This window comes from Podarcis raffonei, chromosome 2 (genome assembly GCF_027172205.1).
Source record: "Podarcis raffonei isolate rPodRaf1 chromosome 2, rPodRaf1.pri, whole genome shotgun sequence".
NCBI classification, from domain to species: domain Eukaryota; kingdom Metazoa; phylum Chordata; class Lepidosauria; order Squamata; family Lacertidae; genus Podarcis; species Podarcis raffonei.
The window spans coordinates 24134476-24161552 of NC_070603.1; the positions used below are offsets into that span (position 1 = coordinate 24134476).

The 27077-nt window shown below is 40.3% G+C and overlaps 1 protein-coding gene across 3 annotated transcripts in view; it reads right to left on the reverse strand.

The window, feature by feature from the left end:
- The window catches only part of PRKCA (protein kinase C alpha), a 184133-nt gene that overhangs the window by 56243 nt on the left and 100813 nt on the right, over positions 1-27077 (reverse strand). For all 3 annotated transcript variants that reach the window (XM_053375349.1, XM_053375350.1, XM_053375351.1), the window contains exons 4-5: positions 5682-5793; positions 1526-1654 (exon numbers count right to left, since the gene is read on the reverse strand). In XM_053375349.1, coding sequence (XP_053231324.1) covers positions 1526-1654; positions 5682-5793 — 241 coding nt within the window. The remainder of the gene's footprint in view (positions 1-1525; positions 1655-5681; positions 5794-27077) is intronic.

The window sequence follows — 27077 nt, forward strand, 5'->3', positions numbered from 1 at the left end:
ATACAGTCCAGTAAAGGTCAGTGTGGGTGAGAGGACAAGTTGCCAAATTTGTAAGTATTAAGAATATTTTATAACCCAGCACGTTTGTTTTGGAGAAGAGTGCCAAAATAAAAAGTTACTAAACTATAAATATTTTAAGTGTTTTTTTTAATTGTGAGCCTTTGTTTTAGATCCAAGCCTTAATAACAAATAGCTAGTCTCAGTTCTTCTTGATGGTGAAGCTACGGTACAGGCAAGAGAAGAAATATAAGCCCCAGCGAAAGCAAGCAGTTGCGCAAGTAAGAAGTTAAAAATATATATATTATCTCAAGTTTAACGTTTGTGTAAGAATTCAATGATAGATGTAGCAAAACATTCAGAAAGGCAAGACATAATTCCAGGATTTCCAAAAATAATTATTTGGGGTGGAATTTATTGCTGCGCTATGTCAAATTCCTATAAGTTTGTCAGATGGAACCTTCATCCCTTTTCTCCTCCCACTTTGGAGTTCTCTCACACACCCCTCACCAATTTTGAGGGGTGCAGGAGGCCAACGGGGGAGGGGAGGGGGAAAGCCACATTGCGCAAGTGGAAGCCGTCAAGTAGAGCTTCCACCGAGAGGGCTTGCCTAGTGACTCCCACCATTAGTTTACATTTATTGATTATTTGTGATTTTGAGATCTTTGGGAAACATGGGGAGTTTTCAAAACTATGTACAGTCATACCTCATGTTACGTCTGCTTCATGTTACATTCTTTCAGGTTACGTCCTGCGGTGACCCGGAAGTACCAGAAAGCGTTACTTCCAGGTTTCGCCGCTCGCGCATGCGCAGACATGCAAAATAACATCATGCGCATGTGCAGAAGCGGCGAATCGCAAACCGCGTGCGCATGCACACACACACACACATATACAGTGGTACCTCGGGTTAAGTACTTAATTTGTTCCGGAGGTCCATTCTTAACCTGAAACTGTTCTTAACCTGAAGCACCACTTTAGCTAATGGGGCCTCCTGCTGCTGCTGCGCTGCCAGAGCACGATTTCTGTTCTCATCCTGAAGCAAAGTTCTTAACCTGAAGCACTATTTCTGGGTTAGCAGAGTCTCTAACCTGAAGTGTATGTAACCTGAAGCATATGTAACCCGAGGTACCACTGTACTATACCAATTGTACTTTATATGCTGCCTCGGTGAAATGTCTCAAGCCAAATCACCAGCAAACGGCACAGCGGCAAGAGGAAATGGTGTCTTCAGGGGTGGTGGATGGTGCAGAATTCCAGTGGTTTCTTAATGTGTGTTCAGCATCTGAAATCATTTATCTATGTGATGAAAAACCTACTAGGCTGTAATGCTGATTGCGAGAATATACAATTTTAACTGTGTGCAGCCAACTGTGTGTAGCCACGCACAAGCTATTGGGCTTACTGACCAGACAAAAGCAATGCTAGAAAATGTTATTATTGTGCTGACGTAAGCTATTAAATGCAAATGAGCAGACATACTACCAAACCAATAGGAGTTCCATAATGAGGCTTGCAGCTTCCTTACCTGTGACTTCAAGCTTTTCACCATTCACTTCAGCCTTCAGATAGAGCCTTCCTCTTTTTTCTGTGTGATCCATTCCGCAAAGACTGGGTACATTTATTACGCATTGCTTGTGAACATTCATATCACAGGCTGTAGATCAGAAAGGAGACAATTCGACATCTTACATTATGTAGCATTGGCGATGGGTAGAATCCTAAGGATTGCGACTGTATTGCATTACAAAAACCAATCACAGCAAACAGCAGATCTATCCAAACTACTTCCTTAGGTGAGTACTGGCAGGACCCATATGTTCCATATGAATTATGGCAAAAATTTGGTCAATGACCAGTAAAGAAGATAAGAAGAAAAGAAAGCACATAAAACACAATAAAATACATTAAGTATACTATTAAATGTAAAGCTAAAAACAATGTAAAATATGTGGAAACAATGAAAAATATAGAATAATTATACTAAAACGGTAAAAAAACAAGGTAAGGTGTTAACGATTTTAAAATTAAGACAAGATCCTGTGACTGTATCCTTTCCGTATAGGCAAAATAAGCAGTTTGTGGAAAGGCAGTTTTAAGTGGAGGAACATCCAGAAGTGAAAGGATAGAGCCGTTGCTCCCTCCCACTTCGCACATCCGTTGAAACATGTAGCCTTAGAGATGTGTTTCTGTGTGTGTCTGTGTGTCTCTGTGTGTTGGAACTACAAGACAGTGTGTAAGATGCAGATGGGCTCAGAACCAAAGACAACATTCCAGTTCACCAAGCTGATTGGAAAAGACTTTCGTGTCAGAGGTGGCATCAAAAACTGGTATGGATTTGAACTGAAGACAACAAACTCTGCCTAAGATGTGGCAGAACTTAAGTTGATCAAACATCTGCCAGGAGATCTTAAAAAGGACAGAGAAGATTAGAAAGGGCAGAATATCAAGAGAAATGCAATTGAGAATGTCAAGAACAAGGAAAGGGATGAAGAAAGTGTCTGGCAGAAGAACTATGACTACATGATACATAGAACTATCATTAAGACAATTTATAAGAGTAACTTGCGTGTATGGAAAAAAAGCCCTGTATCAGATAGGAACTAGGATGGATAGGAAAGAAAACCATGGCTTCCTAGCAAAGAACAAGACAGTAAGATTTCATTCTCATCCAACATGGCTCGTCTCTCTGACTTGGTGCTGGGGCAGGAAGAAGTTTCTGGCAGAATCCAAGGAGGGAAAAACACTCCCTGTTCCCATTATGGGGGGCGGGGGGGGGGGTTGGGAGCAGCCAAATATTCACAGAAACAATTTCCATACAATTTCTTTTTCTTGATGTTTTTTTTTGAGTTGCACTCCTCTTCAGTGGCTTTTAAAATAGTAAGCTCTCACATATGACTAATGATAGCTTACAAGCTATTTGGGGATTCCTTAGAAGTCGGTGTGGGATGCGGGTGGCGCTGTGGGTTAAACCACAGAGCCTAGGACTTGCCGATCAGAAGGTCGGCGGTTCGAATCCCCGTGACGGGGTGAGGTCCCGTTGCTCAGTCCCTGCTCCTGCCAACCTAGCATTTCGAAAGCACGTCAAAGTGCAAGTAGATAAATAGGTACCACTCTGGCGGGAAGGTAAACGGCGTTTCCGTGCGCTGCTCTGGTTCACCAGAAGCAGCTTAGTCATGCTGGCCACATGATCCAGAAGCTGTATGCCGGCTCCCTCGGTCAATAAAGCGAGATGAGCACCGCAACCCCAGAGTCGGCCACGACTGGACCTAACGGTCAGGGGTCCCTTTACCTTTTCCTTTAGAAGTCGGTTTTTACTGAGAACAGGGATAAGACCAGTGTCTGAAGAGGAGTAAGAGGCTCTCATCTAATATATTCCTGTCTGTGAAGACCCTCTCCCCTTTTCTTCTGATATTTGACATTACTATTCATCCATTTTCCACCTTAGAGGTATACACATCACAAAGACCCCTGCACCTCCAGAGATTCATCTCCACCACTGACAACTCTTCAGACACCATTGCCATGCATGGTGTGGAAACAAGCCCAGGCATATCCGAAACTCTTTCATACAGGTACACACACAAGTGGGGAACAACAGGCATTTCTAATGCAGTGGTGCAGAATCTGTGGCCCTTCAGTTGTTGCTAGATTCCAGTACTCTTCAGTCCCTGCTCAGGTTTACTCCCATATGAAGAAGAGTGAGATGGACCTAAATAGCTTCTTTCAAAGCTGGCTAGTAAGTAAAGGAGAAAGAAAGAAAGAAAGAAAGAAAGAAAGAAAGAAAGATCTTGAGGACTTTAAATTACAGTTGATGTCCTGGTTTGCCACGATGTACACCAGACAACGATGGAGAAGAATACCTGGAGGTGCAGGGATCTTTGTGATGTGTATACATCTAACGCAGAAAATGGGATTAATAGTAATGTCAAATATCAGAAGTAAAGTAGAGGCTCCCAGACAGGAATATATTGGATGAGAGCCACTGACTCCTCTTCAGATGCTAATCTTATCACTGGTCTCAGTAAATACTGACTTCGAAGGAATCCCCAAATAGCTTGTAAGCCATCATATGTGAGAGCTTACTATTTTTAAAGCTACTGAAGAGGAGTGCAACTCAAAAACAAATGTTTGTGCATTTCCTGGCAACAGCTGCTTTTAGTTTAAAAAACTGTTATAACTAGTCTTGCATCTCCAAAAGGAACAGCAAATTAGCTTGTGCTACAACCTGACATGCTACAATAATATTTGAGATTCCCAACTATTAGCCATGCTGACTGGGACTAATGTTAGTTGTAGTCCAACAACATCTGGAGGGCACTGAGTTGGGGTAAAACTATTTTAGATAATATACAAAGCATTCTAAGAGGTAGAACTAGACTACCATGGCTAATGCCATTCAGACCTTCAATGCCTGGTCCCAATAAGGTGAAATTCCTCTTGAGACACCCCCCCAAGACCAATTTGAGGTACAGTAGTGAAATTCCTATTCCTATAGTATTAGCCTGATTCTGAACAGTGGAGATGGCTCTAGGAGAACTGGATCCCTACTAGATTGCTACAGGTAAAAGAAACATGGGCCTTTAGACAAAATGATCAATACCTTGAGCCCTATTTCTGGGTATTAAAATGCTATGAGTAAATGGTGTGCCCATGAGTGTTATATGCAGTGTTGGGGCTGTAGAGAGCAGGTCAGCATTGCCCTCCACTTCAAGCTACCACAGTGGTGGAGACAACAAAGGCACATTGGAACTGCAGAATTTCTCTTAGTGGTTTCCCAATCACTGGTGCTTTGGAAGGTGATTCCTCTTACATTTATGCCTTTCTCTATGTCTTCATAATGACAGGTACATGCCTGCATCTGCTTCTTCTTCAGAGTAACTCTTCTTCTGCAATAGTCGTGTTGGGACACTGACTGAAAGCTTCTTTCAAAGGAATGACTTCCCAAGCGCTTGACAAGCCAGGTTCTTTGAAATGCTTGGGCATGACTCCAGTTTTCTTTTGAACCATGGTTGGTACTACCTCTGACCCTAGGATCATATACTCATCTTCTGCATCCAGCCAAAGCCTGGTGCTAGGAACCATTGAGTGAAATAGACTCAAGAATGGTGACTGCTCTGGCAAGAGTTTGCTCTCCCCAGAAGAAACTGAGGTCGAGGCCCAAGTGTTGGGAATGGGTACTGCTCCTCCATTAGAGGGCATCGCAAACTGGTTCCCACCACCCATCCAAGAAGGGACATACCACATGAAACACTGTCCTAGTCTCCACGATCGTGGTTTAAGGAAGACTGAAGTTAGAAGTAAGGAAGACAGCAGAATGGTTGAGCAGACAGTACAGAAAAGAACTATGAAGCCACAAATTGCATTTAATTTTTTTTTAATGCTTGGGTTTTTGACCACAGTGTTCCAACTCAACCGCTGATTGAAAGTAGTAGCTCTTTCTTCCAGTAAGTTTCCATTAAAATATTGCAATAGCAAAATCCACATTGGAGAAAGCTCCTTTCATATACGGTATTTTGCTAGATGTGCTCAAATATTAATTTGAAATGGACAGTCATGCTTGCAATTAACAGTAACTGAAGCAATATTTTCCTGCCAAGAAGTTGGTCAGTGCCTAATGGTTTCATTCATTTTTTTAAAAAAATCTTTCTTAATAGCATGAGGTGGATGGTGTTTTTGCTTACTGTCGCATTTCATCCCTTGGTGTAGAAGTCCATAAAGCAATGACCCGCAATGGTCGCAAAATGTTGGGCTTCCATACGTGTGGATTTTGAATTTGTGCTTGCTTCTGGGGTCCTAAGGAAGAAGGCAGAAATCAGATGTCAAATCATATTTCAGAAATAAAAGCATATAACTCCTCACATAGTGCTGAAAAGTTCATTTAAATCTCATCATACAACATAGCAATAACCAAAATCTGGCACCTAGGTGGCCACCTGAAATTGAACATTATGACCTTGTGGCACTGTGGCATGTGACTCCTGCAACATGGACCTTGGAACCCTCCTTTAACAACTTTTATTATCATGGTGGAAATAGCCAAAACCACATGGGGAGCCAATCCCCACTTGTGAGCGTAACTATGCAGAACGGCTCCCATATGGTTCTGCTTCATTCAACCAGCCACCTGTATGTTTGCCTACATGTGTGAACTGTGCTTTACATTTTTTCAAGACAAAAGCTAAGATCCTGCTTTAGATTTTTTGTGTGTGCAAGAGGGAGAAAGAGAGGTATATAGTTATTGCCTCCTTTCTTTTGCTCAGCATTTGAACCAGTCACAGGAAGAGAAACACATTCCAGAACAAGCAGCACAGCTTGGCTCCATCAGCTCTCAACTGCCCTATAGTTGGCAGCAGGAGAGGGAAAGCTAGTGTGGTCCCTCATGGGACAAGACCCCCCCTTCTAACAGTCTAGGAATCTGACATATAGCTGACGGACACAGAATAAGAGACATCATGTTCCCTTCCATTAGCTGACCTACAGGGGTGCATTTATATACAGCAGAATCTGTAGCTCAGTGGTAACTTTGTGCATAGAAGGATCCAGATACAAATCTCTGGCATCTCCTGCAGTGTCACCTAGCAGGAGATGAAAAAGACTTTGCCCAAGTCCCTGGAGAGAGTCACAGACAAAGAGGACAACCCTGGATGAAATAGACAAATATTCTGACCTGGGATAAGGCAGCTTCTTAAAGATACTATAGTAGCAGTTTCATCTGCCTTATTTTCTTATTATTGTTGTTGTTGTTGTTGTTGTTAGCAATATATAAGGATAGAAGATAACAGAGAGGGAAAGGAAGTGAAATCTAGCAGCTCTCTCTCAGCCAAGGCTGGAAAGAAAAGTTTGAAATCAGGAATGTAGCTCCTAGGCAACAAGATGCATCTCAGTTGGACCATGAATTCATTTGCAAATATTTATATTGAGTTATATTTTAAGTACTATTACAGGATCATAAAGTAGCAGGTTTTGTTCAGCTCTATTTACAAAAGCAGAAGGTCATTTTGCAGGAACAAACAATAAAATGCCCCACGATGATACAACGCAGGTCGAAATTAAGTATAACAATATAATATGGAGGCAAAAAGAAGGAGGCAAATGCAACCTCACATGCATGCACTGGTAAGCAAGTCTTATGCATCAGATCTGGAGCATTATTAGGGACAGAGACCTCATTTCACAACCGTGGGACAGAAACATTTCTGCTGCAGACCAGTGAAGTTCCAGAAGAGTTCCCAAATTTCTTTGCAGCAGCAAAAGAACAGAGAGGTCTCTAGAGGCTTGGACATCAATTTATTGTGCCGAAAGCTCTGGGGTGCAATAATCTACTTAATTTCTTCCGTTGCTTGGAGGCACTCCTGGGTCCAACATTGTCACGGGATCAATTTGTAAACCACTTTGAGGGTTTACAGTCGAGCAGTGCTTAAATTTCATGAAATAAATACATACATAAATAAGTAGCCTTGGTAGCTAGGAGTGCCTATTTCCAGGCACAGCTGGTCTGCCATCTACACACCCTTTTGGACAGAGATAACCTTGTCAATGTACTCCAGGCTTTGGTAACTTCCAGACCAGGTTATTGCAATGCACTCTCTACAAGGTTGCCCCTGAAGACAACTTGAAACTGATGATTATTTAGAACTCACATAACCCTTGTTTTACAACAGCTGCACTGGTTGCCTGCCCAATTCAAGGTGCTCACATCACTGCTTATTGCCCTAAATAACTACCTGAAATACCTAAAAGACCATCTCCTTCCCTACAGAATCTCTCAGGTGGCTCCACACCAGAGACTTGGGAGGTGGCAGCCCAGGAGAATGGATTCTCTGTGGCATTCCCTCCCTGCAAGAAGAGAGGCTTATGAAACTGCCATCATACAGCTTTCATCATATGCTGAAGGTTGTATCTCTTTAACACTAGGATTTGACACCTGAGATGAATGCTCTTAGAATCCACCTTAAAACTGATTTTAATATTGTGTTTTTGCATTGTTGTAACAACATCAAGATAGATGCAAGATAAATTAGATGTGATATTTAAACCCTTGTCAATTAGCTCCCTGAAGCCAAATTCAATTGCCAAATAAAAAATGCTTCACCTCCTGTCCCCAGACAACTATACTTCAGATTTCTGTGGACAAAAGACCACTTATTCCTTTAAGTCCCGTACCACATACAGTCCACACCCCAAAGCTGCCCTATACACATGCAACAATACTCCCTAGAGAGGGGATATGTTGTATATGTTTTTTCATGCCACTAACTGTGCAGATCTTTCAGTGAATGATTTCTTTTCATCTTCAAAACATTAAAGAATATCTAAACTGAGAAGTGTCTAAAATACCTACATGCCCCTCTAGAGGGAGGCAGAACAACATATAGGGAAGTCTAATAAAAACAATTACTTTTTGCATTGGTGTCTGTCCAACTTGTTCTCAACAGGTAGCATCTTCTATCATTTTTCAACATGTGACTTTTATGTAGTTCACCTTTACCCCAAGGGATTCACAAGTTGACTCACAACAATAAAACACGAGGTATGCATGTGGAACCTTTGGTCCACATGGACTCTAAGTCCTATCAGTCCTAGTCAAAATTGCCAATGATCAGGGATGATGGGCGCTGTAGTTCACCATCATCTGGAGGGCAGCAGGTTCTCCATCCCTAACCTAAACAAGTGAATAATAAGTGGGTACAAATGATATTTCTTTGAACAAAAATTTCCAAACAGATGTCTGAGGCATATGGCAACCAGCACGTCAGTGCTGAGATCTCTGCACTTATTATAATGAGGGCAAGCTACACTTCACTATTTTCTCTGGTCCAGAACTTTCTGTAACTGTAATAATGTAAATTTTCATAAGCAACCCTCCCAAAAAACTCCCAGAGGGAACAAAGATAGCACTGACAAATGTAAGGAAGCCACTGTAGCTCATCCAGCAGTGGTCTCCTTGCTAAGGTCTCCCCTTCACTCTCCTCTGAACATCTGGCATCAGGGAGGACAAGAACTTCACATCTGGAAAAGAGCCAACCAAGGTAGGCTCCTAAATTTCTAATGCAGAATCCTTTCATTAGACCTCCCTTAATAATCCCCATTCAACCACTGAATCTGGCCAATTGCTTAAAAGGTACAAGAAGGCGTCTCCAAAAAGCTATACAAAATGTCTTGTACTTCTACTCGCTTCTTAATAATTGGCAATGTTCTCCAGCAATGCCCTTATGGATGCTAGCAATTCCACAGGGCCTAAAGCAATTCCCATGCCCTATCAGGTGAATGGTGAAGTCACCAAGGCCTCATACAATGGGTTTGTTTGCTTTTTGTTTATGTGTCACAGCTACTTATTCATTCCTGAACTAGGAATTGGGTTTAGCCGCCTATGGCTCCTCCTTGATGCACTGGAAATCACCAGCATACAGGGGTGTGGGAAACTGTTGGTATGCAAGTGAGAACAATCTTAGAACGGGCATCAACACGTCTTCAAGGGCTGCCTGGGGCCTAGGCACTTATCAGACTTTCTTCTTAAAGCACAGATATTATGTACATGACCACAGATTTGACAGTGCACTCAAAGGACGCTTGGCTATCATTTCAATTTGCGCTCATTTTAGAAATCTGGTATGATACAGTGTTAGACATTTAACAGATTTATATTGAATATTATTTTTTGATCTAAAGATGGAAAGCTTATAAAAAAGGGAGGGTGCCCTGCATTGGTAAAGGAAGTGATTGGCCCATATTCTCAATTTCAAAGAAGTCACTGTGCATACTTCCTTAATTAGGAGAAACTATTTAGCAATATTGATGTTGAAACTTCATGGAAACACAAAAGGGTATGTGGTAACACATTTCTACCGGTTGTTTTATTTTTTAATTATTATTATTTTTAAAAAGAGTGCCATTACCATATGAAAATGTGAAAAAGACTGGGGCAGTGGAATGTTAACACAGCAAGTCTCTTCTGCAACACTACTATTACTGAAAGGATTGCTTGCGGCATTTTGGTGCCAGGGTCAAAGCTTATAATAACTTCCTCTCCAGTTATTATATCCTAAAGCACAGCTTACAAAAATAAAGTAAGAAACCTGTTTCATATTAACTCTACATAGCTGCTATTTAAAAGGTTAGTTTGAACTAAGACTTTAGGTGTATCCTCTCTCTTTTTCTATTGACTTAATCCCTCAGTGTTGATACTTTTCTGGCCAAGGAAAGAGCAGCAGATAAAATGCCAGGGCAGCCACCTATCAGGAAGCAGAGACACAGCAGATCTCCAGACATTTCCAGAATTGCCTGAAAGTTCTATGGACGGTGCCAAGATGGCAGATGCTGCCACTGAAAAAAGTAACTTCTAAAGCTTGACATATGGCTTCTATGACAGTTGCTCAAAAGCATAGATGGAAGAAAGTAGACAATCATAGCTTTACCCTTATTAAGGATATAAAAACAGCACACAAGTATTTACTGGAAAACTATAGTAAGAAAAATGAATATCTATATATCTGTATCTGTATCTGTATCTGTATCTGTATCTATATCTATATCTATATCTATATCTATATCTATATCTATATCTATATCTATATCTATACCTATACCTATAACTATATCTATACAGTTGTACCTCGGGTTAAGTACTTAATTCATTCTGGAGGACTATTCTTAACCTGAGGTACCACTTTAGCTAATGGGGCCTCCCGCTGTGCCCTCGCTGCACGATTTCTGTTCTCATCCTGAAGCAAAGTTCTTAACCCGAGGTACTATTTCTGGGTTAGCAGAGTCTGTAACCTGAAGCATATGTAACCCAAAGTACCACTTTATATAGATATCTGTTTGTATTAGATGTAACGGTTTGCTGAAAGTGACACTTTATACTTTAATGAACTTGCAGGTGTTGAAGAAAAAACAAAAACAGGAAGCATTTTAGAAACCCTAAAAACTGGGCTCCTTGAGGGCAAGATAATTTAAATGAAGAATTAAAAAAAAACATTTTTTTCCCAGTGAGAGGGAAAGCAATGACCATATGAAATAAACTTAAAATACCAAGACTATGCGGTTTTTTGTTTGTTTACCATTTAGTGAGAGGCAAGGGTTGCATTACTGAAAATTATACAGAGGACTAAGTGTATTAGCTTAGCCACCTTTGAAACTTGCAAAATTGTGTTTACTCTATTCCAGGGCAGCCCAACTTTTCATACCAAGTGTGCTGCAAGAGTACTTCAACACGGAACCCATGGGCCACACACTGCCTTGTCACACAAGGTGGGTAGGTGGGTGTCAAAATTTGACACACACACACACACACACACACACACCCCAGCCCTTGCACTACCTTCCCAAAGCCAGGTAAGCAAGACGCTTGGATTTGGAAGGTGGCGCAAAGGCCCTCCCACCTCCTCCCCAAAGCTTGGAGAACACTAACTAGGCTTTGGGAAGGAGGTGGGAGGAATATAGGACCCTGTTAGTCTTGCACCTCCTTGCCAAAGACCAGCTTTGGGGTAGCAGTGCAAGGGCTGGGAGGCATCAAATGTTGCTGTGGGACACAGAAAAGGGCACTAAGGGCCACATGTGGCCCTTGGGCAACACACTGGACAACCTTCCTCTATTCCCACAGATTCTTCACACTAACACCAAGACATGTTGGCACCTGAGGTGAACCACAAAATGGTGGCTGTCCCACCACCACTAGGGAAGAAGGGGAGAGTGAAGATCTACACCCGGGACAAGGGTGTGAGAAAACCAGCAGTGAAATGGAAGTACAACCAGCAGAGAGAAGACAACCCAAGGAGGATAATGTGTTACACCCTTCGTAAAAGCTGTGCATACACTTCTCTTCCGCTCTGTTGGTAATCAAGTGCTAAGCAAGGGCCAACTTTTGTGTGAAAAGACAATGAGCTCAGTTTCCATTTTGCTACCGGAAACCAAATTCTGGCAGTTTAATAAAACAACACAAAACCTAAATCTTACAACCCTGAAGTCTACCCATCTCTGATTTATACAGAGCTTGCCAGCAGTTGATACAACAGAAACATGCCACTTTCCAGTTATCATTTTTTTTAAAAAACAACAACCAACATAATGCCAATTTAATGCACAAATACAAAATTAAGCAACTCAAAAGCTGGAGCTCTATAATGCAGCTACAACTAATATGAACACCTAACATACAATCTATTTCTGAGAAAAATAATACATTCAGTGTTTTCAAGGATGTAGGCTTTTAAAAGCATTGTTTAGGGCACAGTGATTGTTACATACAAACCTCAGCATCAGCATAATTTTATTCATATGCCACCTTTCTACAAAAACAATCATGCTCAAAGCAGCTTTCAATTGCGAGAAAAGGAATACAAAATCAAAATCAGTCATGGCAGAAACAATTTCATAATTATGCAACAACAACATAATACCAAATTTAACATACAAAAACTAGCATTTTAGTACTAGAAATTTAATGGGATCATACTAACAACATTATATCTCCTGACAATAGCAATAATAATAATAATAATAATAATAATAATAATAATAATAATAACAAAAATAACTCTTGTCCTAGAAACATCTTCCCCATGATGTTGTTCCTGAAAATATAGCTTTGATTCCAAGGATACTTTTAAAAAAATAAAATGACAGCACTGAAGTTTTGATCTTAGAAGATGATTTAAATACAGCTGATTAATTATCATGTTTTATTTAACAATGGTTTTTTCTGTTTTGTCTGATATCTAAAATTGTGGTCTCAATTTATCGTGTTCAGTATTTAGAACACTATCAGAGATACAGCCTGTCACTTGAGTAATGTTCAGGTTTCAGCCTTCTGATTCTACAGCTGCACAATTCTATGGCACATGATGCTAAACCAGAGATTAGCACTATAAGGGCAACCCCAAGAGAAGCATACGAACTGGAGGAGGATTTTGGCTAAGTTTTGAAGAACCTGGTCATAGATTCTAATAAAGCAATAGATCCTAGTTTAAAAGGAACTATGATTAGTTTAATATTCCAGAGCTTACTTGTTATGAAACTAACCAAAGTTTGCTCTAAATTGAGGACCCTATTAGATAAAGATAACACTAAAACCAGTATTTAGTTAAAATGAAATGAACTCTTATGAAGCCTTCCTCTCAGCCACACATGTGTAGGAGAGGGGAGGCAGAATGTGCAAGCCCAACACTCATGTTTGTTCCGGCTCATCCACATACCTCAAAGCCATGATTATCTATGGGCATGGCCTATAGGCTGTAAAAAGAACTTGCCTTACAATCTGTCTGGATGAGTAGTCATGAGGTCCTCAAAACAGCCCATAACTTAAACAAATGATTCCAAAAAGCTAAAAACACACTCTCATGTCTACAAGACTGGGCAGTTGCCTGTTCTGCATGGGGTTCTATTTACTATAAAAGAACAGGACTCTTGGGTCCATCTTTGGTATTAGAAACTCAGGTGGCCTTAGCAGTTTAGAAGTGCTTTTTACCACCTACAGCTCACGTGTAAACTATGGCTGTACTTGAACGGAGATAGCTTGGCCATATTGATTCATGGACTAGTACCCTCAAGTCTTGATTACTGCAATTCACTCAATGTGGGATTACCACCTGGTCTGGACACTCCAGCAAAATGTCCCAAGTCAATCACTGAGATCACATGGGACGGGCATTGGCCCCCACCGACCAGATGCACAATTTGTATCAATGAGGAATCATGCCTTCCATGTAGTGGGCTCAACCCTATGGAACTCCCTCCCAGCAGAAATCAGTCATTGCAAAGTTTCAGACAACTGGTTAAAATGGTTTCATTCCGGGAGGTTTTCATGCTGCTGCTAGAATGCTGGTGATGACTAACTTATGGTTACCAGACGTCCCCGTTTCCCAGGGACAGTCCCCAGATTTACAAATCTGTCCCCGGACAAAATCCGTCCCCGGAATGTCCCTGGATTTCATTTAATGTCCCCAAATTTATATTTTCAGTGTTGTAGATTTACTAGCAGGGAATGAATATTGCATTAATGGTTCAACGGCACAAGACACATCATATGGGGACTTCTGGCAAGGCAAAATGGTGGATGCCACGGCAGCGAGCAGCTCCTGAAGCCAGCCAGAGCCAACAGTGCTACCAGGCTGGCTCCAGGCTGCTGAGACTGCCGCTGCTGCTGCCACTGCCAAGGTGGAAACGGGGATGCCCGGCACGTCAACTGGGGGAACCGCTGACACACACACACCCCACAACCCAAATCGAGCCAGGAGCCAGAGCACCTGGCCGACTGCCCAGCAACGCTCCGGGGCCAGGAAAACCCTGGAGCTGATGCAGGGAGAAGGAGGAGAGGCGAAGGAGAAGGGAGAGAGAGAAAGAAGAAGGAAAAAAAGAGGAGAGCCCCAAGCTTGCCACGCCACTGCCGCTGAGGAGGAGAGGTAGGAGAGCACTGGGAGGGCGAGGGCAAGGACATGTGGCTGAGCTTTTTTTAATAACTTTTTTCCTCTCTTTTTTTTTTAAAAAAAGGTTTTCTTTGAAAAAAATCTGGTAACTACCACAAGGACTTAAAAGCTTGCACTGGCTGCCCATATACTATCAAGCCAAGTTAAAGTTTCTTTTATATTAATTGACAAGGGCCTTAGTGGGTCTCAGCATACATTGAGGGCTGCCTGATACTTTATATCTCCGCTCAATCACTGAGATCTTTGGAAAGTGACTGTGTCTAGTTCCCCATGGCCAGTGCTTTTTTCCTGTAAAAAAGTTTAGGGGTACTCTCATTTTCCTACTCATATTGAAATACTGCCCCTCAATGAGGCCAAACTTAGATTCACAAAGTATTTAGGGGTATGCACCCCCCCGCGTACCCCCAGAATAAAAGCCCTGCCCACAGCTCAGACAAATGACTCATGTGCCTCAGAAGCAGTGGTGATCAGTATTAGAGGTCCAAGTCTGTAGAACTCCTTTTCAGGCAAGATCACACAGATCAGGAGAACTGCCAGTGCTTGGGGAAGGCTTTGATTTCAGCAGCAATTTTAGGTAACTTTTTCTAACTTTATTGTTAATTTTAATTGATTTTATGTATCCCTCTTGCATCCTTATAGTACACCACAGAAACTACAGTATTAAGTGATATTATTGAAATAGTTTTTAAATTATTGCTACTCTGCCTAACTCTAAACATACTCATGACCTAAAATAAGGTCAGTTTTCATGTTATGAAATAAGTTGCTAGTTTTATCTCTTTGTATAAATACTATTAGCAAAAAAATAGAAACAACTTTAACCTATAAAGTACAGCTACAATATAACCATTATGCTATGCAATTTCCTATACAGTATTATTAAACAGCACTGTTGGTGCTAATTCCTGCTGTACGAAGCCCTTTAGAGGTTGTGACCAGTCTGAAAAGTCATATGGTATCTACAAGACACCCCCATTTGAAGAACATCATTACTGATTTTGTTATGTAAACTATTCAATTAAAAATTATACATGCAATTTAAAGTAATTATTTTATACATGTTTTATTATATTGTGAAATCACTCCGAGATGCTTAACAGATTAATAAATGAAATAAATTAACAGTATCAACACAGAAAAGCAGCTCACCTGGCATTTGGTAAATCATTTTTGACTGACAAAACGCATTTTGAGATGCACATACTAGTTAGGAGAGAACATCTGCTTCATGCTGTAATTTTAAGTTCATATTTTACATTAATGAATGCTATTGCTCGTAACATAAAAAGCAAGATAATCTCTGAGCCTCCTGGGTTTGATTGCTGCCTGCTATTAATGTTCTTGTTATTTATAATAGTACTGATTTAGCTGGCAAGCACAGAAAGAGCTATGTGCCGGCACCCACAGGGGTTTCTCATTTCCTAATTACAATATGGGCTGTTAAATTTGGAATGCACTCAGTATTTACTAAACTAACTATATTTTGTACACTGTTTTTAATGAAGGAACTGCAACTTAATTAGAGGCAACACATAAACAAGGAATCTTGTGAGGAGTCAACTTACTGTTCTGGGTAAATCCAGGCCAAGAGGGGAACATAAATGTTTTAAGATCAAATATCATAAGAAGATTGAAATGTGGCAAGCATATTAATCCAGGTTTTCTCCCTTTCATAACTTTGTTTTACAAATAAAAATGGAATACAATGGTGCTTTTAGAATGATTTCTAAACACCCTTAAACCTATGAAGCTTTCCAGCTGTTAAGCCATCCAAACTCGGAGTCTGGATTCATTAGTCATCTTGAGAGAAAGAAAGAAAATCCTTACGGTCAAAACACAAGCTTTATCTTGGCTTGAGAAACAGCGATAGGCCCTATGAGTCAGCAGTTTCTTAGCACTTACTCATTTAAAACTGAAAATGCAGGGGCAACAGTGATGAATTCAGTAATAGCTACATGCATTTTTCTTTCTTTGCAGGTGTAATTATTAACATTCATTTAATAACATTATATACTATATAGTAAATTGCTATCATATCAATTCTCCTCAATGCCTGCCCCTTTCCTCATCTATAAGATTTTGCAGTATTCAAGAAGAATATTTACAAGACCCAACTGAATGTCCACATACCATATTTAACTCATTATTTTCTTCTTCTGCCTATTCTAACTTTTTCTTCTCCTCTTTCACCCCACCCACCTTCTCTCATGTACCATCTTCTCTTTAAAATGTTTTTGCTTGCTTTGTCTCCTGGGGAAGATCAAATCTCAACCTCAAATAGCACTCCCCTACACCTCTTTTCTTTCCCTACTGACCATTTTGCTTCCCTGCACCTCTTAAATCCCTGAATCACAGGCCACATTTGATCCTCATAATAAATATTTGTAGACTATCTTTACATTCTTGTCTGCCACACATTATTAACAACTTTTTAATTCAAGTTATTCCTTGTCATTCCCTTTGTTGTTTGGTTTGCTGCCTTATTTCCTATGTCCAGGTCCAGAGTTTCCCAAACTTAGGTCTCCAGCTGTTTTTGGACTACAACTCCCATTATCCCTAGCTATCAGGACCAGCGGTCAGAGATGATCTGGGAATTGTAGCCCAGAAACAGCGCGAGACCCAAGTTTGGGAAACTCTGTCCAGTTCCTTTCCAATAGCTTGACATTTCTTCGTTACTTCTCTAATGACCCCTCCTCACTTAATTTTTCCACTTCTGTTTCACATCAGTTTGTCAACTACCGACTTCTTTGTTTCCTTGCCGTACTACCATTTGGACTGTTTACAGCTGCCTTTAATGTATAGATAGGGCAGAAGAGCATTTAATAAGAAACCAGAATGCAAAAACAATCCTGCCCTCTCCACGAAGCATATTATCATCAAGGCTTCTGGGTAAGATTTACGTTGCACGCTCTAACAAGAAGAGCCTATCTTTAGTTGTATATGCAATGTAATCCTGACTTCTCTGGAATCTGAATACTGGGATCAGTTTTGTTAGTATACATAGTTGTGGATTAGGGCTGCTCACACCACTTTACAAACAAACACTTTGCATTTATACATACATACACACACACACACACACACACACAAATCATGTGCCAATATACTATGGCCTTATACAATTGCTCACTTTGTATAACTTGTTCTGTTTCCAAGTGGGTTATTTTGGCCATGGTGGGATTGCTGTGGCTGAACACACCACAACTTTCTCCAGTTTGAAAAACTGGACTATGGGGAGTCCCACCTTTTCTTGATAATTTATATATGAGGAGTTCACTTTCTATTTATACTCTCTTATTTCACCAGTGTGTGTGCAGGGGTTCCTGCTTTGATCTCACTCCCGGTACATATATTCAAAACCGTCTAACCACTATCACCATGTATGTGGTATGTGGTAAACAGGCCTTTATCTATAACATGGTAGCTGTGCTAGTTTAGATGTGCTAGTTTAGCAAAACCAGCCAAGCACACTTTTATAATTAAAGTGCCGTTCCAACCCTGTTTAACTTATACGCCAATACCCTTAATCTCTATTTTCCAGTTAATCCTGCCACTAGGTACTGTGAATTTTAGTTGGTGAACTTTGAGCTAGGTTTGCAGGCAGTTCTCACTCTGGTCAGCTCCAGAAGCTCCTTGCGGAATTCTCCTCACTATGCAAATCACTTATATGACCTCACGGTCAATCTTTGGCTTAAGCCAGTGATTCAGCTATTTTGAGGCAGACTGATTCTAGTTTTCTGTAGCCTGGATAGTCCCTTGCCTGTCATCCACCTGCTTCTGCTTCAGCTCAATACTTCAGACTTCTGCCTCAGCCAGTCTCACTGTCTTTTTCGTTATTGCCTCTTCTTTTTCAGCTCTGAGCCTCTCTTTCCTCTGAACAGCAGTAGAATAGGCCTGTTTATGTTTCAGCCAGCCTATCCTTCAGCCAATCAGCTTTTAGTGGCACAAAACCCTCCCCCTCATCAGACCACTTTCTTCATCCAATAAGTGATCAAGAATTTTTACCCAAGTAAGCCAATCTGAAGCGCAATTTTACAAACCAAACCCAGTTCTACTAAACACATTTTAAAAACTCCTTTCTCCACATGGACATATAAAAGTACTACCCAATTTTACATCTGCCAAGTTTCAATGTGAAAACTTGTGACCTTAAGGCACAAAGAGAATCAGTGCAACTTCTGCTCTAATAGGCAATTTAAAGCTGTAACTAAGTTATCATGTACTCAAGGCAGAACTCATGAACTTAGAAAAAGAAGAAGAACAGCAACAAACAGCATTTTTATGTAGCAATTCACATTCTCTGGAACTAGCTGTTTCTCAGTCGTTTTGATCTCCACTGAGATAGATCACAGTGAATGGTGATCGTGAAATAAGTTTTCAATTAGGATCCAAAGACTACACATTCTTACTGTAGACAATTTAGTCTTGTGGAGCTTTTCATTCCAATGCATGTGACACCCTCTGGAATAGTTCCCATTTATATTATCCACAGAGCATCGTGGCAGCTGTTTCCTCATAGTGGACCCATATTATTTTTCCCCCCTCACATGGAAACCACCCTCTAGAATACTTTTGGTTTATAAACCACATGAACTAATGGGCTGGTATTTTAATGAGCAATTGGGTATTTAATGGGCAATTGGATATTTTAATGGGCAACTGCAAAATTCATTAGATTTGTGAGCCTTGTTGACAATTTTCATTTCCAGAGGCATCCCTAAATGCCCTGCTGGAGGCACAAAATCCAAAATCGTAATATGCAGGTCAAAAGATTACTTTGTCGTCTGGTGAACCTTACGTAAGGCTCCATGAAAAGGAACAAATGCAACTAATCCATAAGCGTAAGTGGAATTTGCAGTACTTGACCAACTGTAAGAGTCTGTGGTATTTTAAAAATGCAGAATGACCTTTACTAAGAAACAAAATAATTCTTTGGCAAGCCAACATGGGGCAGCATTCAAGTTTTCAATATACTAAACACTCTTTAAGGGGAGGTGGAAGGGGGAGAGTGTTTGTAAGGAAACCATTCATTTTCTGAACTGAAAACAACAAACATTCTTCTATGATTTAATAGGTTATACCATTATGGTATCTTTTGTAAGTCTGTGACATAGTTGCATCTAAAGAACATATATTCTGACCATAAGTTCTGTTTCAGGATGTAAAGAAAATAACGGACAAAAACCTTTCATCCAGGCCATACAACTGAGAGACACAGATCTTAAAACACAGAGTAAATATTTATGAAATTAGCAGCCAAAAACGACATAGTTTCCAGTGCTCTCAGGAGAAATTAGCTTCCTCCTGGTTATTCTTTCTCACCACTAGAAGCAAATAAGAAAACAGTGAAGTTGCTTCACTTAACTAAACACTTAGATAGTATCATAAAAATATTGCTCAGAGTACATGAAAAAAATCACAATGTAGCTTAAACCGAATAAGCCATTTACTGAGCCAGAACATCAGCTTTTCTGGTAACATTTATTTCACGTTACAATAAACAATATGTTTCTTGTATTGCTGCTTTCCATGTGAGTCAATCATTTTGCAGCTCAATCGCTGAACCCCAAAATGGCTTAAGTTCATCCAAAAGGCTGTTCCCACAGGAATGTGCTGTCACACTCTTTAAGAGCAAATCGTCCCTTCTGCCACTTTATGGTAATGGATGGCGATCTACCCAGTTCTTATGGAAGTATTAATTTACCACACTGTTGTTGTTTTTTAAACCAAACAGGGCAGGTCACAGCAAAGTTCACAACATAAAAATGCAAAATGAGAACACAAAACACACAATAAGATAAAACCAAACCAATAATCCCCCTCCTACAAACACATTTAAAAGGCGATAGAATGTTAATCAGCCAAAGGCCTGGTTATAGAAAAACATCTTCACCTGATGCCTAAAGATATGTAATGAGGGCGTCATGTGAGCCTCTCTGGGTGGTTTTGGTTTTTTAAACATTAACTTATTATTGAACCCAACTGCTGTACATTCTTGATCTTTCCCCTAGTTGACTCCACCTGTCTGGTCAAAACCCAGTAAAAATTTGAATTTGTTCCAAACGTTTTCTGCAAACTCAGTCCCTGCAAGTCTGCCCATATATATATTGTTATTCATTTCTTACTGCTGTAAAGATTTTGGTTGCTTGGAAGCACCCGAAATGAATATCAGGTGAATTCAGAAGTTGGGTGGAAGCAGGTGGAGAAATATATTTGCTGACCTAAAAACAAACACCTCAGCATGCATGTTACCTGATGGCAGAGGTGTCATGTCCCATTTCTCCGCTTGAAGCAAAATGGGAAGTGCTGCCTTACCTTGCCATGCCAGCTATGCCCCTGTCACAATGCCTGTTGCTGCTGGCACTGCTTCTCCAACCGCCCTGCCACTTCCGCAATTTCGGGTGATTTCAGCAGCACTTCTGTGCAGGCAGCAGGACAGGCAGGGCTGCTGCTTAGGGTTTCAGCCTCCTCAGTTTGCTCAATGGCAGAGCCGGCTCATCCCAATGACCAATGGAAGCGACCTGATCACCCAGATGCAGTTATATAGGCCCATAATTTGCAGCATATTTTGACAGCATGAATCTAGAACTTTGCATTTTGAAAAATCCAGGGGACACCCTCAGTTAAGAGCTCTTGTCAATTATTGAGCTGACACTTGTGTGTTAGAAACCCCATACCCTTAGTTCTTGAAATCGTTCTATTATTTATCCCAAAGAAATAAAAAACATGAAACAGTAAGGCATATCTACAGAGCATTCCCTTATATCACTGGACACCTTTTAGCTTCTGAAAAATAAGAAAAGACTTCAGTCTTACCATTAAAAACATCTCCTATTTTTGCAACTCTGCTGACACAACATAACAGCATTTCTGATTTGGTAGCTCATGCTGATACAAAGCTTCTCTTTTGAATTTCTAGTGCCAGCAAAAGGACACATTGGGAACCCTGAAGCTAAAAAGACAGCTAATGAAAGCCACCTACTAAGATAGCGATATGTAGCTCATGTCTTGTGACAGCATACGGTTAAGGAGAGAAGTGTTCATTGAACGTCAAGTGAAAGCATACACTTTTTCCTGTAAACATAGTGTTGTTGTGTATTGATATGAGATAAGAGTTAATACAGAGTATTAACAAGTTTTGCTCTAAAGCCCTCTGGGCCCACAAGGCAACTTATCAGCTTCAGTAAAAGTAAACAAACAAAGGAGCACAAACTGGACACTCCAGTCCAGTCACTGCTCAAGACCGAAACTGTGTAGTCCTCGGACAACATGACACAATTTATATGTACTTAAGCTGCTGAAACTAAAGTACAGTCTTTTGTTTGGGAAGTTGATGTGGTTGGCTTTCTATTCTTCCCAATGAAAGGTTATTCCTTTGCTTAATATTAGTTTTGACTAAGGAAGCTTCAGAAGGGAATTTCAAGCGATGTATATTGCAGGAATGGAGAAGCTGTGGTCCTACTCATGGTCCAGCTCCCATCATCCCTGACTATTGTTCATACTGGCTGGGGATGATGAGATTTGGACTCCAGCAACATCTGGAGGGCCACAGGCTCCTCATCCCTCTTCTGTGGGTTCTATGGGGCAAGACTATGCAAGACAGATATTGAGTCATTCCCCATGCCCATTTGAGCAGCATACTCCATAGGACACCAGTGCTTTCCCAATGCAAGTTGTATGTAATTAAAAACAAACCACCAAGTAGGATTTCTAAATAACTTTTTTGTTGTTGTTTTTCAAATAATTTTTATTAACAAACCAATCAAATCACATTTGTTCCAAATTACAAAACTGAATTTTAAATTTTTGTTGGGGGTACCCATGCTTCGAGCTCAGAAAGGGTCCAATCCTCTCATATTTCTCCTGCTTTGATGTTCACAGTTCTGTCCATTCATCTCTTTATTGTTTTCCTTTACAAATCATCTTTCAATTTTCTTGTTGTTATCATATTTTTTTCCTTTCTTTATAACCTCTGAAAGTCTGCACAAGCGAGTTAAAACGAACGTTGTTATAGTCCTGTGTGGATTTTCACATTAATCCAAAAGTCGTATTCAGACGGCAGACGCCATTTCAGCATTTCCATAAAATACAGTCTCAGCGTCTGCTCTTTAGCTTTCCCAGACCTGTTGCTCCGACATCAATTTTCAGGGGAGTTCTGTCAGATCAAACACAGAGTCAAATATGATAACAAAGCCGTGGCTTCCTCCCCCTCTTAACCGTCAATCCTGCAACAGAGCCTGTCTTGACATGGCGATTCTCTTTTAGAACTGAGTCATCCCGAAAGCCTTCCATTTCCTTTCCAGATCTTCCACAAAGCAAAGCCTTTAGTTAATGATTTATTTCCACACAGTTCATTATTCCATCTCACTTGTTATCGGTCATTGCAACAGTTCTTCCGGGGGGGGGGGTTGTTAGGTAATCACATAGAGAGAAAAAAGAAAAGTCCCCCCCCTTTCCGCCCCGTTCCGACATACCGACATCTTTGTTGTAGTCTTCTTTGATATAATTTCCTGTTCAGTCCAACCCGTCGCTCAGCTTCACAGAGGTCACTTCAGTTAGCAATCCATACTCCCTTTCTTCACTCGAAACATGTGCATTTGCTCTTCTCTAATTATTTGTCTTGAGCTCCTGCAACCAGGTCGTGATCAGAAGTAGTGTCCGGGAGAGCGAAAAACTCACCCAAGGGCTTTCCGTCTAGTGCCCTCACCCCCTCCTTCTTTCGAACTCGGGGGTGATTTACAGGCATCCGCAGACGAGGCAGTGTTTTCCCACTCCCCCTGGGAAAACTCGGGAGGCTAATTACTCCCATATTAGCCTCTTAATTACCTCGTGTGAGCCGGAGAGATGGTATCGTCCAATGCGCCCCTAGCGGCCCCTATAACTTTTTATTTTTGAAATTTCAAGAAAAGGTTCCACTTAAAAACAACCTGGTTTAAAACGAAACCGAAATCTAATACAACTCATTTCAAGTCTACACATCATCACTTAAATTGAGGCGTGACCATCAAACATATTGAGTTAATGGTTGCTTTTGGTGTAAAATAAGAACTCTACAGAGTAGAAAGGTTTCAGATTTCTGACGGGAAATGCCATCCAGTATTTCACCAGGATTTTCAACAGAGGATATATGGATGATTTTGCTCTCCTCCTCTTTGCTCGTTGTGGCATGAACTCTGCAATATAAGTAGTTCTAAAGCTGTGAATATTTATTATAACCCAGCTAGCTTTCTACCTTGTGACAAAACACTATTTTGCCCAATTAACTTCCAATCTTTCTGCATTCACGTGCATACATTTATTTACTCCCACATTATTCATTTCTGCTGACTTCAAAATAAGATTGCTTAGGATAGCAAACTTGGGTTCCAAGTGTGTGAACTGATCTTGTTTAATATTCTTTCATGCACACAGAACCTCCCTCCCCTTATTTGCCTCTTGTCGCAAAGGAGATAAAATTCTTCCATGCATATTGGCCACATGAGCAAAGGATTTGACTTAAGTTACTAGGTTGTATTTAGTTGCAAACCAGGATGTTTTGTTATAGCAACCACGTAGTAGGCATGATTGTTCAGGAACATATTTGCATTTAAAAATGAACTATGTTTGATGGTTTCAACTGATGACTGAATTTAAATCAAGCTTCCTCTTCTGAAATTCCTATAGTTCTCAAACAAGCATTATATGGCAATTAAAACATATTTCTGAACAGAGAAAAGAAAAGAACATTGATGAAAACTTCTCTTTCCATAAAAGCAGATTGACTGTATGACTAAGTTGTCAAGTGCTGTTTGGCTGACTAATCTATCTCCAGACAGTTTACTGTAGCCAGTGGTTGGATATATAACAATGAAACTTGGTTCCCAGACCCATGAGAAAACATTGCCTATTAAAATGATTAATTTAAATACAAGTGGCAAGAGTAAATTTATGAATAGCTGACTAAGAAGGATTCTGTACAAGGAAAAAAATTCCAAATAAACCCTACCATTGATTTCCTTAAGCATCTATAAATCATTTTTCTTCTAGCAATGATTACATCTGAACCGAACCGAAAGGTGAATCAATTCCAAAGCCTTCCACCCACAGACTGCAAAATGTGATTAATTTTCATGGTGCTCTACATTTATATAGGTGTTAAAAAAAAAAGTTTAAAGTCTCTCAAAACAACATTCTTCAACAATCTACATGGTAGAACTTTGGAAATAAAAGAAGTCAAGTACCACTTAGGAAGATACAGGAGGTTCAGTAGACATACTGAAAGAGAGAAGAAACAATTGTTCCAAAGGTGGGGGATATAAAAGGTTTCGTAAACAAAGATAAATAAGCACATGTTAAAGATGTCTAGCACAAAAACTGCTGGGCCTATTTGCTTAAACTTTTTTCTAAATCCATTCCAGGAGGGGCTACTATGCCTGCAAATTTCATCCACTTATGTCAAGGGGGGATGTTATATTGATTTTTAAATTTTTCCTGTTGAAAATTGGAAGGAAATGACACCTCTGCAGACGCTGCCTCAGAGCAAACTGGGCAGCCCCAGAACTAAAAGCTGTGATCCATGCATACTCCTAGCATTTATTATCTCAAAGAATATTACATACTAGCAAAGGAAATGCAAACTAGGACATAAAAAGTCAGACCACAAAACTTGCTACTGCACTGATTTTGCATTTCTTGTGCAGCTGGGTAAGTCGAAGCTTCAATAAAATGCAGAAAACAAGATAGCAGCTGCATAACAAGTGCTTGAACACACTCTTTACATGCGTTTTACTTCTTCATATCCAAGTTTTCTCTACCTGTTTCACATGACTGCCTTCAAATCACTAAACTTGTCTGCTGAAAATGGAACTGTCAGTTACAAATGTGTAACAAGCCTTCTTCACCACTGCAGGAAAACAGACCTTTGAGGCCACTGTTTGGAGAAAATTCACCTCAGAGCCAGGATGAGAATTAATTCACGAATTCTTGCCATATATAATGCTAAACTTGATTTCTAGAAAAATCTATGTCTCAAGAGTTGGAAAATAGGTGGCACAGCTGCAGTAAACATATGATTCTGTACATGTAATTTAAATGTGAACCACCCCCTTCCCCCTATGCATTATGTTTTGTCAAGATTTATTTAATGTGAAACACTTATTAATAAATATTTTAGAAAGATGTGGAGATGAATTTTTGACAAAAGGTAACCAGATGTGCACATTTGGCTCTGCAAAGAAAATAAAAGAGAACTTGTTAAAATATATGTGTTTGATCCTTATTTAGTTTGTGCAATTACAAATTGTTTGTAGCTATTGTTTCCTAAAGGCCAAACATTAATTAAGACACCAATGAAATGTTCAATGTATATGTTGATATACATGTTTATTTATTCATCTTCGTCATCTACTTTGTCCTGAGCACATCTGGTCTTACATGTTCCTTTTCAAATTAGTTGTTAACAATAACCATCCAGAGGGTGGCAACATGAGAAAGGGCCTTTTCTGTGGCGGCTCCCCATTTGTGGAATGTTCTCCCAAGGGAGGCTTGCTTGGCACCTTCATTACATATCATTAGGCACCAGGCAAAAACATTTCTCTTCTCCCAGGCCTTTGGTTATTTAAACAATCTGTAGCCTTTTATACTAGGGGAAGGGGTATCATTTTCTTTGTTGTTATGTTATGTATTTTTGTGTTTATATACTGCAAACAGCCCTGTGATCCTCGGATGAAGGGAAGTATATAAATGTAATAAAATTAAAATAAAATAAACTATTTATCCTTAGTTAGATGGTCAACATTCTCTGAAACCAATGCCTGACTTTCAGCATGTTGGTGTTTGCACATATCAATGCATTTAAAGCAGACATTTCATTGGCATTGTGTACTTCTTGGTGAAACTGTAGACAAGTAGACCAAGCATGGTCTCAAGTGCTGGCAGACACTACATCCAGGATATGAATGTAGGATTTGGTTTAGCACAAAGTTCCTTGTGGGATGCCCGTCCAGTTCTTTATTCATTTCCAGATTTAGGTTTGCACCCAACCCTAAGCAATAGATTGTTTAAAGGTCTACTATGTTTATGTTTAACGAACATGGGACGCGGGTGGCGCTGTAGGTTAAACCACAGAGCCTAGTACTTGCCGATCAAAAGGTTGGCGGTTCGAATCCCCGCGACAGGGTGAGTTCCCGTTGTTCAGTCCCAGCTCCTGCCAACCTAGCAGTTCGAAAGCATGTCAAAGTGTAAGTAGATAAATAGGTACCACTCCAGCGAGAAGGTAAACGGCGTTTCCATGTGCTGCTCTGGTTCGCCAGAAGCGGCTTAGTCATGCTGGCCACATGACCTGGAAGCTGTACGCCGGCTCCCTCGGCCAATAAAACGACTGGACCTAATGGTCAGGGGTCCCTTTACCTTTTTATGTTTAACAAAACACAAGTTGTCTCACAGACAAATCTACCAACCATGGCTTCCTTTTTTCAAAGCTTGGTTTTGTTTTCCACCTGCTCTTGCACGATGCCTTTGCAGCTTGATAAGCATCTGGGGTAGAATGGCCAAACAAATCATTGCTAAGGAAGGGTGGCTGGTTCACACATAACCAAGTCATAGTTAAAAACAAATCGAAATTTGTAAGTCATCAAAACACGGCTTCAGATCGTGCTTTGTTGGCAGTAAACAAAC